The following is a 13315-nucleotide window of genomic DNA, read 5'->3' as shown; positions in this document are numbered from 1 at the left end:
GGCAGCAGAAGTAATTTTACCTTGCACTGCAGACAGATCTGTAGACAGATTTGAGCAGTTTTTGAATGCGAGTGAGACAAGAAGAAGTGACCACAAGATAGGGAAAACCAGCTGCTAGGTGGCGCCATTCTGTTTAAAAAGTGACTGAGTGCTACATGGCGCTTCATTTTACCACCACTAGGGACTACAATCCTGTTACTTATTTCTTTTTAATAATCTTTGACCTGTAATTAATCAATTAACATTAGAATATACTGTAGTTTTAAAGAACCCCCCCGCCCCACCTTCTGCCCCTTTAAGACTAAAAAAAATTAACAAAAGTTGTGGTGTGACTTTCCCTTTAAGCCGGCATCTCCGGTGCCATCCCTGGGCGGCGTGGCATTGCCTGGCAGCTACTTGATAACACACCTTACTGTTGACTGCTGGCAATTAGAGAAGTGAAGAGCTGCTTCACTGACTCCATTATTTGATCCCGCTCCAATTATCCTGCTTTTAAGAGCGGCGGGGAAGATTTACATGTGTAATAACGTGCTGGCGGGAGGCACAAACCACAAGATATTCCCTCGTATTCACTGTCGCCACCGGCTCAGAAGATCCGGATATCATAGTGCTAATATACAGATAAGTGGATACACCGTGTATCAGTAAATAACCCCATATCTATCTATCTAGATATTGTGTATGTATCTATAGAAAGTATCCTAGATATTCTATAAATATTGTAGCTACATATTGTAAAATATCTATAGATCTATATTCTATATAAAATAACGTATGTTTAGCTACATAGAGTGCCTTGAAAAAGTATTCATACCCTGTGAACTTTTACAAATATTGGATGGAGCTACATACAGGGCAATTCTGGTGGAAAAGTAACACTGCACATTACCCTGAAAACATCATCCCCACCGTTGCACATGGTGGAGGCAGCATCCTGATGTGGGGAGGCTTTTCTTCAGCAAAGGCAGGGAAGCTGGTTAGAGGTGATGGGGAGATGAATAGAGCTAAATACAGGGTAATCCTGGAGGAAAACTAACGCTGCACATCACCATGAAAACATCATCCCCACCATCACACATGGTGGTGGCCATATCATGGAGTGGGGAGGCTTTTCTTCTGCATGGGCAGGGAAGCTGGTCAGAGGTTATAGGAAGATGGATGGAGCTAAATACAGGACAATCCTGGGGGAAAACTTACAATGCACATCGCCCTGAAACACCATCCCCACAGTCACACATGGTGGAGGCAGCATACTGCTGTGGGGAGACTTTTCTTTAGCAGAGACAGGGAAACTGGTCAGAAGTGATGGGAAGATGGAGTGAGCTAAATACAAGGCAATCCTGGAGGAAAACTAACATTACACATCACCCTGAAAACAGCATCCCCACCGCCACACATTGTGGTGGCAGCATCCTGCTGTGGGGAGGCTTTTCTTCAGCAGGGACTGGAAAACTGGTCAGAGGCGATGGGAATATGGAGTGAGCTAAATAAATGGCAATCCTGGAGAAAAACTAAAGCGCGGCGCCAACACTGCGTTCCTTCTTTTTTTTTTTTGCATCAGTTGGGGGTGGGGGTTGGGTGTCTTCAAAAAGTGAAGGCGCTATTTCATCACTTCACAAGACGGGCTAGTTTTTAAGACAAAACTTCGCATGTGGGTTGTCACGTGGCAGCTCTTACATCTGTATTGCAGTGTCTTCCACTAATCTTATGACCTGGGGGGGGTAACACATGGCACAGGGATGGGGGGGCAGACAGCAGTGATATACATATATGTGTATGTATGTATGTATGTATGTATGTATGTATGTATGTATGTTTGTATAAATAAATATTTATATATATATATATAATTTATATATATATATATATATATATATATATATATAATTTATATATATATATATATATACACACACACACACACACACACACACACACACACACACACACATATACATACAAACACAAATATATATATATATATATATATATATATATATATATATATATATATATATATATATATATATATATACACACACACACACACACACACACACACACACACACATATACATACAAACACAAATATATATATATATATATATATATATATATATATATATACACACACACACACACACACACACACACACACACATATACATACAAACACAAATATATATATATATATATATATATATATATACATACATACACACACACACACACACATTAAAAAAAAGAAATATATATATATATACTGTATTTATATTGTGCATGGAAAGGGCATAGTTTTATGTAAATAAGGCGTAAAGGCCAAGTCACAAAATAGTTATCCCCTATCGATAAGAGATCAGCTTATTGCTGGAGGTCCGACCCCTGGGACCCCCTCGGATTCCTGCCATGTGCTACAGTCATTGTCTTTAGGACTGCTGGAGTTCTGCGCTCTTCTACCTCGGCCAGTTTCATAGAGAATGAATGGAGTGGAGCCCGATTCCCATCGTCCTGAGCCCCATTCTTGGGATCGCGGGGGGTCCCTGCAGTCGGACCCCAGCAGTTATCTCCTATCCTCTGACTAAAGAACTTAAATCGCCCTTTGTCCATTTTGCAACTTTCCAATATGATTGGTGGTTAAATATTTGTCAAAATCTCTGCTGGTTGTCAGCGAATAGAAACATTGTAACATTATATCTGGAAGCTGAAAATGCAGAAGAACCCCAGGCGTCGGCAGCGCTAATGTCTCTCCGGTGCTGATGGTTTGCTACAATGTATCAGTGCAGGGTCCGGGCTGATTTGTGAGGGGTGTATAGACCTGTGTGTGTGGACCTCATCTACAAAGTTTGCCTTCACTTGCAGCAAGCAGAGATCTTCCCAAAGTTGGAGAACTGATAAAGAATATTAGAATGTTGCGGAAACTTTTTATTACACAAGTATTAACCCTTAAGGGTCAGGCAGTAAGCGACTGCCGCAGCCAGCCCAGGGAGCCATGTGTGGACGTGGCCCTGCCGTGTGGACGTGGCCCGGCGGCTGCCCCCGTGTCGTCCATCGCAGGGGCGGCCCACCATATCGCTGCCATAAGAGCGCACAAGGTCACCGGCAGCACGGTCTACACTGTGACGAAACCGCAGCATGTGTGCGCAACCACTCAAGGACTGATCTCCTATCAGCCAGCTGCCCGGCTCCTGCCGGCGTCCTTCTCCTACCTGGCCTGCGCCGGATTAACCCTTCCCATGCCACAAACACAACATGAAATCGGCGTTATACTCCGGTCACAGCCAAAGCTGCAGCAGGATAAAAGTGTCTCACCGCCGCCACCTGCTGGTCCACAGTCTGCACGTTTCTCATACAGTCTGAGGTATCAAATAAGAATTGACAGAAGCCAAGGAGGCTCCGAGCTGCAATCAGCCGATCGAGGGTCCCGAGACCCCCCCAGAAGAGAAATCAATACCTGAGAGATGAGTATAAAGTACTGACAGCAAGACACAGACAGGGAGCGGCGTCAGTCACCGTAAACGTGGCCCTTAGCGACTCGCTGACGATGCTGGTTGCTAAGCAACATTTATTCCCGCACAAGATCCAGACGGAGACGTGATACAAAGTAACAAGGAAAATGTGACCAATAGCAACAGGCGACCGTCACCAGCTGCATATGTGTACATATATTCATAATGTACAGCGACTGCACCAGCAGAATAGTGAGTGCAGCTCTGGAGTATAATACAGCATGTAACTCAGGATCAGTAATGTAATGTATGTACACAGCGACTGCACCAGCAGAATGGCGAGTGCAGCTCTGGAGTATAATACAGGAGGTAACTCAGGATCAGTAATGTAATGTATGTACACAGTGACTCCACCAGCAGAATAGCGAGTGCAGCTCTGGGGTATAATACAGGAGGTAACTCAGGATCAGTAATGTAATGTATGTACACAGTGACTGCACCAGCAGAATAGTGAGTGCAGCTCTGGGGTATAATACAGGAGGTAACTCAGGATCAGTAATGTAATGTATGTACACAGTGACTGCACCAGCAGAATAGTGAGTATAGCTCTGGAGTATAATACAGGAGGTAATTCAGGATCAGTAATTTAGTGTATGTACACAGTGACTGCACCAGCAGAATAGTGAGTGCAGCTCTGGAGTATAATACAGGAGGTAACTCAGGATCAGTAATGTAATGTATGTACACAGTGACTGCACCAGCAGAATAGTGAGTGCAGCTCTGGAGTATAATATAGGAGGTAACTCAGGATCAGTAATGTAATGTATGTACACAGTGACTGCACCAGCAGAATAGTGAGTGCAGCTCTGGAGTATAATACAGGAGGTAACTCAGGATCAGTAATGTAATGTATGTACACAGTGACTGCACCAGCAGAATAGTGAGTGCAGCTCTGGAGTATAATACAGGAGGTAACTCAGGATCAGTAATGTAATGTATGTACACAGTGACTGCACCAGCAGAATAGTGAGTATAGCTCTGGAGTATAATACAGGAGGTAACTCAGGATCAGTAATGTAATGTATGTACACAGTGACTGCACCAGCAGAATAGTGAGTATAGCTCTGGAGTATAATACAGGAGGTAATTCAGGATCAGTAATTTAGTGTATGTACAGTGACTGCACCAGCAGAATAGTGAGTGCAGCTCTGGAGTATAATACAGGAGGTAACTCAGGATCAGTAATGTAATGTATGTACACAGTGACTGCACCAGCAGAATAGTGAGTGCAGCTCTGGAGTATAATATAGGAGGTAACTCAGGATCAGTAATGTAATGTATGTACACAGTGACTGCACCAGCAGAATAGTGAGTGCAGCTCTGGAGTATAATACAGGAGGTAACTCAGGATCAGTAATGTAATGTATGTACACAGTGACTGCACCAGCAGAATAGTGAGTGCAGCTCTGGAGTATAATACAGGAGGTAACTCAGGATCAGTAATGTAATGTATGTACATAATCTGAGTGATCTGTAACGGGAATCATCTTTAAGATTATACAGTAAGTCTCCTGCAGTCCTATGGAAATGCCCAGATATAACGAGCAGAGTTTCTTACCTCTAGGAGGAGGGGGCCCAGAGACTCCTTCTCGATGACTCCGCCGCTGCTGGAGGAGATGTCAGACTTCTGAACATCGTCATCTGCGCCGGGAGCTTTCTCTGTAAGAAAAAAGTAAAATCGATATCAGACCAGGACATTTGGCTCCAGAGCCCCCAATACGCCCATGCACAGGAATGGGTCACATACTGTATTTCCCTATGACTGTAAATATTATATCTATATATATATATATATATATATATATATATATATATATATCTATATCTATATATATCTATATCTATATATATATCTATATATATATCTATATATCTATATATATATATATATATATATATATATATATATATATATATATATATATATATATATATATATCTATATCTATATATATATATATACACACATATATATATATACATATATATAATAAAATATAATATTATAGGGTTATCAAACATGGTGTAAAGTGAAACTGACCCAGTTGCCCTTAGCAACCAATCAGGTTCCACCTTTCATTTTCCAAAGAGTCTGAAGAATGAAAGGTGGAATCTGATTGGTTGCTAAGGGCAACTGAGTCAGTTTCACTTTACACCATGTCTGATAGCCCTATTACACATACTGTTCACCTACTTTTGGACCACCCCGTATATATATGTATATACGTGTATATATATATATATATATATATATATATATATATATATATATATATATATATACACACACATATACATATATATACATACACACACACACACACACACATACATACATATATACACACATGCATACATACATATATACACACATACATACATATATATATATATATATATATATATATATATATATACATACACACACATACATATATATATATAGCTCATCACATCCTTCCACTACAGTTGTATCCAGTGCACATCATTTATTGTCACAGCAGTTTGTTACAATGTATCGGTGCAGGACTAATGTATCGGGGGGCCGTGCACAGGATTGCCTTAGAATGTTGTAAAACCTTACCATTCTAGAATTGTTTGTGTCTGTCCTCTAAGGTGACATGTCGGGGCTCTGGGAAAGCTGGGTGACTGCTCGGTTCCATGCTTGGTTTTCCCGTTGTGCGGATTAGACAGTCGGTAAGAGATCCCTCCTCTCGGATGAGACAGAAGTGTTGGCGGCGCCCACATACACAGCCACTTACAGTAATGGACTTAAATACTAAATTTCATTAGATGCCAATCTGGAAGTTTCTATCTTTTAAAAGCTCTGGCTGCAATACCCGGGGGACGCCCGCGGAATACATTACAGAGCGGGACCGGGGGGGGGGGGGGGGCACGGATATATCCCCCGCCTCAAGGTTAGAAACAGAAACTCCGGAATAAAGGATTAAAGGAGAATGCGCCCAAATATCCGCGAGTGACAAGAAACCTGCTCACTAGGGGTTAATTCACACACTTTTTCCTGATGGTGCAGTTTGGGGAAAAATTGCAGCAAAAATAGCCAGAGATGGGTAAATAGATGGAGGTGCGCTGTCAGGATTTGGGGACGGGGCACATCATCCGGGGTGGGGGGAGCAAAGTGAGTCTGAGATGTCGCTAACCCCACTCAGTTTCTAAAAATGGAGAGAAAGCCGCAAAAGTTGCGCACAATTTTCATGTGCCAAACTGGTACAAAAGCCGTGCAATGTGTCTCCACCGATGTATCATAAGCAGAAGCATATACTCAGCTCTGCTACATCCCAATGGTGGATGTGTCAGGTGGAACGAGGTCACCATGTGCCCCCCCCAATATATCGTAACCAAAACCACATATTTTGCTCTGCTACATCCCGATGGTGGATGTGTCGGGTGGAACGATGCCATCGTGTGCCCTCCCCGATGTATCATAAGTAGTACCACATATTCTGCTCTGCTACATCCCGATGGTGGATGTTTCGAGTGGAACGAGGCCGCCGTGTGCCCCCTCCAATGTATCATAAGCAGAAGCACATATTCAGCTCTGCTACATCCTCATGGTGGATGTGTCGGGTGGAAGTAGGCTGCCGTGTGCTCTCCGATGTATCATAAGCAGAACCACATATTCAGCTCTGCTACATACTGATGGTGGATGTTTCGAGTGGAACAAGATCGCCGTGTGGCCCCCCCCATCGTAACCAGAACCACATATTCTGCTCTCCTACATCCCGATGGATGTGTCGGGAGGAACGAGGCTGCCGTGTGCCCCTCTGATATATCGTAAGCTTTACGACATATTCAGCTCTGCTACATCTTAATGGTGGATGTGTCGGGTGGAAGGAGGCTGCCGTGTGCCCCCCAATGTATCGTAAGGAGAACTACATATTCTGCTCTGCTACATCCCGATCGTGGATATGTTGGGTGGAACGAGGCCGCCGTGTGCCCCTCTGATATATAGTAAGCTTTATCACATATTCAGCTCTGCTACATCCCGATGGTGGATGGGTCGGGTGGAAGGAGGCTGTCGTGTTCCCTCCCGATGTATCATAAGTAGAACCACATATTGTGCTCTGCTACATCCCGATGCTGGATGTGTCAGGTGAGACGAGGCTGCTGTGTGCCCCCCCATGTATAGTAAACAGAACCACATATTCTTCTCTGCTACATCCCAATGGTGGATGTGTGGGGTGGAACGAGGCCGCTGTGTGCCTCCCAATGTATTGTAAGGATAACCACATATTCAGCTCTGCTACATCCCGATGGTGGATGTGTCGGGTAGAAGAAGGCCGTCGTGTGGCCCCCCGATGTATAGTAAGCAGAACAGAACCACATATTCAGCTCTGCTACATCCCGATGGTGGATGTGTCGGGTAGAAGAAGGCCGTCGTGTGGCCCCCCGATGTATCATAAGTAGAACCACATATTCAGCTCTACTACATCCCGATGGTGGATGTGTCGGGTGGAAGAAGGCCGTCGTGTGGCCCCCCGATGTATAGTAAGCAGAACCACATATTCAGCTCTGCTACATCCCGATGGTGGATGTGTCGGGTGGAAGAAGGCCGTCGTGTGGCCCCCCGATGTATAGTAAGCAGAACCACATATTCAGCTCTGCTACATCCCGATGGTGGATGTGTCGGGTGGAACGAGGCCGCCCTGTAGTGTCAGCATGCACCTAGACAGGGGCACGGTGCCACGTTCTGTCGCAGGCACACGGGCACTGATGAGGGTTGTCATCCTGATCCGTCTATGTGGGATTGTGCCGCCACTTGAAGCAGCTGGTGAGAATGCCGTCAGATCAGGCCCGGGGACGTGCCAGCACATTACATAACCCGGCGGTGTGCGGCCAGCTGGGTGCCAAGACCCATCGGAGGGCAGGAGTGTTGTGACAGATCAGGGTGGTCTGGAGGAAGACGAGCCGTGATTGTAGGGGAAGAGGAAGGAATGGCGGAAGCTCAGGAAATCCTGCTGCGTCTGGCTATTTTTGGATGGGCTGGCGGGTAATTTCAGCTGAGAAGGGACGGGCAGCGCCAAAAAGCCCATAGACAATACAAAGAGTGGGCGCAATGCCGGACTAAAGCCGTGGAGGGGGCTCTAGAGCCAAAGTTACTATTGTGGCCTGTACTGACGAGGCAAAGGGGGCAAAAGGGGCAAGCACCCCCTACAGACGTGGCATGTGCCCCCGGGGCCACCCGTACCCAATCCTGTGCCAGCTCTCCATGGATGCAGTACACGACCATAACCCCCATCATTTCAGGTGAGGGGGGCTCAGTAGCTGTCCTTCGCCCCACTACCCAGTTGGAAGTGATAATGATAATCCGCTGTGATTGATGCCATGGGATGGAAGGGTATCCAGCGCTGGCTGGGTAATGGGGAATACATGTTTCATAAAGAGGTTCTGCAGCAGCCGGGGACTTTATAGAAAGCTCACATTTCACCTGCGACATGTAACGCGCTGATGATGGACAGGATGAATGTTATAGGCAGGTCGTATCTACATAGATGATAGGAGCAGACGCACTCGCCATTATCCGCAGCCAATCACAGCGCAGCGCTCACACGCTGTATAGAAACAATAGGAGCAGCAGCCGGAGGGGATAGAGAAGGGACGGTTCATGTGAGGACAATGCGGTGTCACCGGTGGGGGGAGGGGGTCCAGGCAGGAGCGGCGGAGCATCAGCAGCTCCATCACTTACAAACATCTGGCACACGGTGGGCGAGAAGGATATCCCAATAATCCGGCATGGATGGTCCCAGATTATCAGACAGATGGATCGGTGTCATTATTATCAGGACGATCCCGGCTGGATACAAATCATGAATCCGGATTACTGGAGGCCGGGCTAAAGGAATAAGGGAAACTTCACATCTACCTGGAACTCAGAAAAGTCACAGACGAACGGGAAAACACCTGGGCTGGCGAAGATCGAGCCTGCGAGGATCGGAGCAAAGATCGAGCCTGCGAGGATCGGAGCAAAGATCGGGCCTGCGAGGATCGGAGCAAAGATCGGGCCTGCGAGGATCGGAGCAAAGATCGGGCCTGCGAGGATCGGAGCAAAGATCGGGCCTGCGAGGATCGGAGCAAAGATCGGGCCTGCGAGGATCGGAGCAAAGATCGGGCCTGCGAGGATCGGAGCAAAGATCGGGCCTGCGAGGATCGGAGCAAAGATCGGGCCTGCGAGGATCGGAGCAAAGATCGGGCCTGCGAGGATCGGAGCAAAGATCGGGCCTGCGAGGATCGGAGCAAAGATCGGGCCTGCGAGGATCGGAGCAAAGATCGGGCCTGCGAGGATCGGAGCAAAGATCGGGCCTGCGAGGATCGGAGCAAAGATCGGGCCTGCGAGGATCGGAGCAAAGATCGGGCCTGCGAGGATCGGAGCAAAGATCGGGCCTGCGAGGATCGGAGCAAAGATCGGGCCTGCGAGGATCGGAGCAAAGATCGGGCCTGCGAGGATCGGAGCAAAGATCGGGCCTGCGAGGATCGGAGCAAAGATCGGGCCTGCGAGGATCGGAGCAAAGATCGGGCCTGCGAGGATCGGAGCAAAGATCGGGCCTGCGAGGATCGGAGCAAAGATCGGGCCTGCGAGGATCGGAGCAAAGATCGGGCCTGCGAGGATCGGAGCAAAGATCGGGCCTGCGAGGATCGGAGCAAAGATCGGGCCTGCGAGGATCGGAGCAAAGATCGGGCCTGCGAGGATCGGAGCAAAGATCGGGCCTGCGAGGATCGGAGCAAAGATCGGGCCTGCGAGGATCGGAGCAAAGATCGGGCCTGCGAGGATCGGAGCAAAGATCGGGCCTGCGAGGATCGGAGCAAAGATCGGGCCTGCGAGGATCGGAGCAAAGATCGGGCCTGCGAGGATCGGAGCAAAGATCGGGCCTGCGAGGATCGGAGCAAAGATCGGGCCTGCGAGGATCGGAGCAAAGATCGGGCCTGCGAGGATCGGAGCAAAGATCGGGCCTGCGAGGATCGGAGCAAAGATCGGGCCTGCGAGGATCGGAGCAAAGATCGGGCCTGCGAGGATCGGAGCAAAGATCGGGCCTGCGAGGATCGGAGCAAAGATCGGGCCTGCGAGGATCGGAGCGAGGATCGGAGCGAGGATCGGGCCGAGGATCGGGCCTATGAGGATCAGGACGGCGAAGATCGCAGCAGAGATGGGGCCTGCGAAGATGGGGCCTGCGAGAATCAGGACGGCGAAGATTGGAGCAGAGAAGGGGCCTGCGAAGATGGGGCCTGCGAGGATCAAGACGGCGAAGATTGGAGCAGAGAAGGGGCCTGCGAAGATGGGGCCGGCGGAGATGGGGCCTGCGAAGATGGGGCCTGCGAGGATCAAGACGGCGAAGATTGGAGCAGAAAAGGGGCCTGCGAAGATGGGGCCGGCGGAGATGGGGCCGGCGGAGATCGGAGCAGAGATGGGGCCAACGGAGATCGGAGCAGAGATGGGGCCGGCGAAGACGGGACCTGCGAAGACGGGACCTGCGAAGACGGGACCTGCGAAGACGGGACCAGCGAAGACGGGACCAGCGAAGACGGGACCAGCGAAGACGGGACCAGCGAAGACGGGACCAGCGAAGACGGGACCAGCGAAGACGGGACCAGCGAAGACGGGACCAGCGAAGACGGGACCAGCGAAGACGGGACCAGCGAAGACGGGACCAGCGAAGACGGGACCAGCGAAGACGGGACCAGCGAAGACGGGACCAGCGAAGACGGGACCAGCGAAGACGGGACCTGCGAAGACGGGACCTGCGAGGAGCGGATCCCAGAATATACTTAGGATTTGTTCTCTTACAATTTTTCTAAGCAAATCCAATAATTCAATATGATTCTGGTCTAATGGATGTGATTGGGGTATTATAGGAATAATATACAGACAGATGGACGGAGAGGAGGATAGATGATAATGTGACAGATGAGATATATGCAGTATTGTGAATCCTGGCTCTGGAGGATCTTTCCTTTTCTTATTCCTTTCGGCCTTGCTCCTGTGCGCCTTCTTTTCGCCATTTCCCCCTCCCCATCTCACCCTTATTTCATGACCATCTCCGATAGGGGCAGAAGATCCCGTTTTCCTCCGTCCTTTATGATCTCCTACCTCTAATAATCTGGAATCTTCCTGCAGATCTTTGGTTACAGGAGTCTGACTTTTGAGATTTCCCCTTGGAGCCAATGCAGTGAGCTGTGCACAGCCAGGCGGCGCCTCCCATCCCCTGTGTGCAGTCAGTTGGTGCCCCCCATCCCCCTGTGCCGTCTGTGGCTTCCTTCCCCTGTGTGCAGCCAGTTGGTGCCCCTTGTCCCCCTATGTCGCTCCTCTCTTGCTCGGTGTAAAGGCACCGTCCCGTGTGCAGCCAGTCGGAGCCCCCATTCCCCCTGTGCCACTCTATTGCCCGGTGCAAAGGCGTCATTTCCTGTGTGCATTCAGTTGGCGAGCCCCGTCCCCCTGTGCCGCTCTCCTCTCTTGCCTGCAGTAAAGGCACCATCCCCTGTGTGCAGCCAGTCGGAGCCCCCCATCCCCTGTGTGCAGCCAGTCGGCGCCCCCAGTCCCCTGCGCCGCTCCTCTCTTGCTCAGTGTAAAGGCACCGTCCCCTGTATGCAGCAAGTCGGTGCCCCCCGTCCCTCTGCGCAGCTCCTCTTTTGCCCGGTGTAAAGGCCCTGTCTCATATGTATAGCCAGTTGGTCCCCCCCCCCGTCACCTGTCTGCAGCCAGTCGGCGCCCCCTGTGTGCAGTCAGTCGGTGCCCCCCATCCCCCTGCGCTCCTCCTCTCTTGCTCGGTGTAAAGGCACCGTCCCCTGTGTGCAGCCAGTCGGCGCGCCCCTTCCCCCGTGTGCAGCCAGTCGGCGCCCCCCATCCCCCTGCGCCGCTCCTCTCTTTCCCAGTGTAGTTGGTCCCCCCCGTCCCGTCTGCAGCCAGTCGGCGCCCCCTGTGTTCAGCCAGTCGGCGCCCCCCATCCCCCTGCGCCGCTCCTCTCTTTCCCAGTGTAGTTGGTCCCCCCCGTCCCGTCTGCAGCCAGTCGGCGCCCCCTGTGTTCAGCCAGTCGGTGCCCCCCGTCCCCCTACGCTCCTCCTCTCTTGCCCGGTGAAAAGGCTCTGTCCCCCGTGTGCAACCAGTCGGCGTCCCCCGTGTGCAACCAGTCGGCGCCCCCCGTCCCCCGTGTGCAGCCAGTCGGTGCCCCCCGTCCCCCTGCACTGCTCCTCTCTTGCCCAGTGTAAAGGCTCCGTCCCCCGTGTGCAGCCACCCTGTGCCCCCCAGCCCCCGTGTGCAGCCAGTCGGCGCCCCCCCCGTCCCCCGTGTGTAGCCAGTTGGCGCCCCCTGTGCTGCTCCTCTCTTGCCCGGTGTAAAGGCGCCGTCCCCTGTGTGCAGAAGGCTCTAATTATCATTGATAGCGGCCGCTGGCGTGAAACGAGTGTTTAACCTTAATGAGCTTTTACATTTCCAGAAAAGAAAACACGTAACGGAGGGGAGCGCGGGCCCCGCAGAGAGCAAACGCGCTGCAATTAGCAATTAGCACACCTAGGGAGCCCCGCTCCAGAGGAGGCCGGTAATGCAATAGCCCAGGTTGGGTTACATCACGCCGAGCGGGGAGGCTAATTAAAGGGGGTGGCACAAAGTAGGGCACAGGCGCTGGATCTGGAGCTAAATAAATCACTGATTCTTTTCTTTCTGAACCGCGTGTAGATTCGGCTTTCACGCAGCATTAATTAAATAGTCTAAAAAGCGAACGTTCACCTGGCGCGGCGCCAATCTAGGGAGGCAGACAATGGCATCAATACCAGCCTATTGTAGGAAAGTATCACTGGGG

At 50.0% G+C, this 13315-nt stretch overlaps 1 protein-coding gene across 6 annotated transcripts in view; it reads right to left on the bottom strand.

Moving 5' to 3' along the window:
* The window catches only part of NCOA1 (nuclear receptor coactivator 1), a 406646-nt gene that overhangs the window by 52722 nt on the left and 340609 nt on the right, over positions 1-13315 (bottom strand). For all 6 annotated transcript variants that reach the window (XM_075341274.1, XM_075341275.1, XM_075341273.1 and 3 more), the window contains one exon: positions 5065-5165. In XM_075341274.1, the coding sequence (XP_075197389.1) occupies positions 5065-5165 (101 nt within the window). The remainder of the gene's footprint in view (positions 1-5064; positions 5166-13315) is intronic.

The sequence above is a fragment of the Anomaloglossus baeobatrachus genome, chromosome 3, assembly GCF_048569485.1.
Source record: "Anomaloglossus baeobatrachus isolate aAnoBae1 chromosome 3, aAnoBae1.hap1, whole genome shotgun sequence".
NCBI classification, from domain to species: domain Eukaryota; kingdom Metazoa; phylum Chordata; class Amphibia; order Anura; family Aromobatidae; genus Anomaloglossus; species Anomaloglossus baeobatrachus.
Note: the sequence above shows the minus strand (reverse complement) of the source record. Positions and strands in the feature narration are given on the sequence as shown.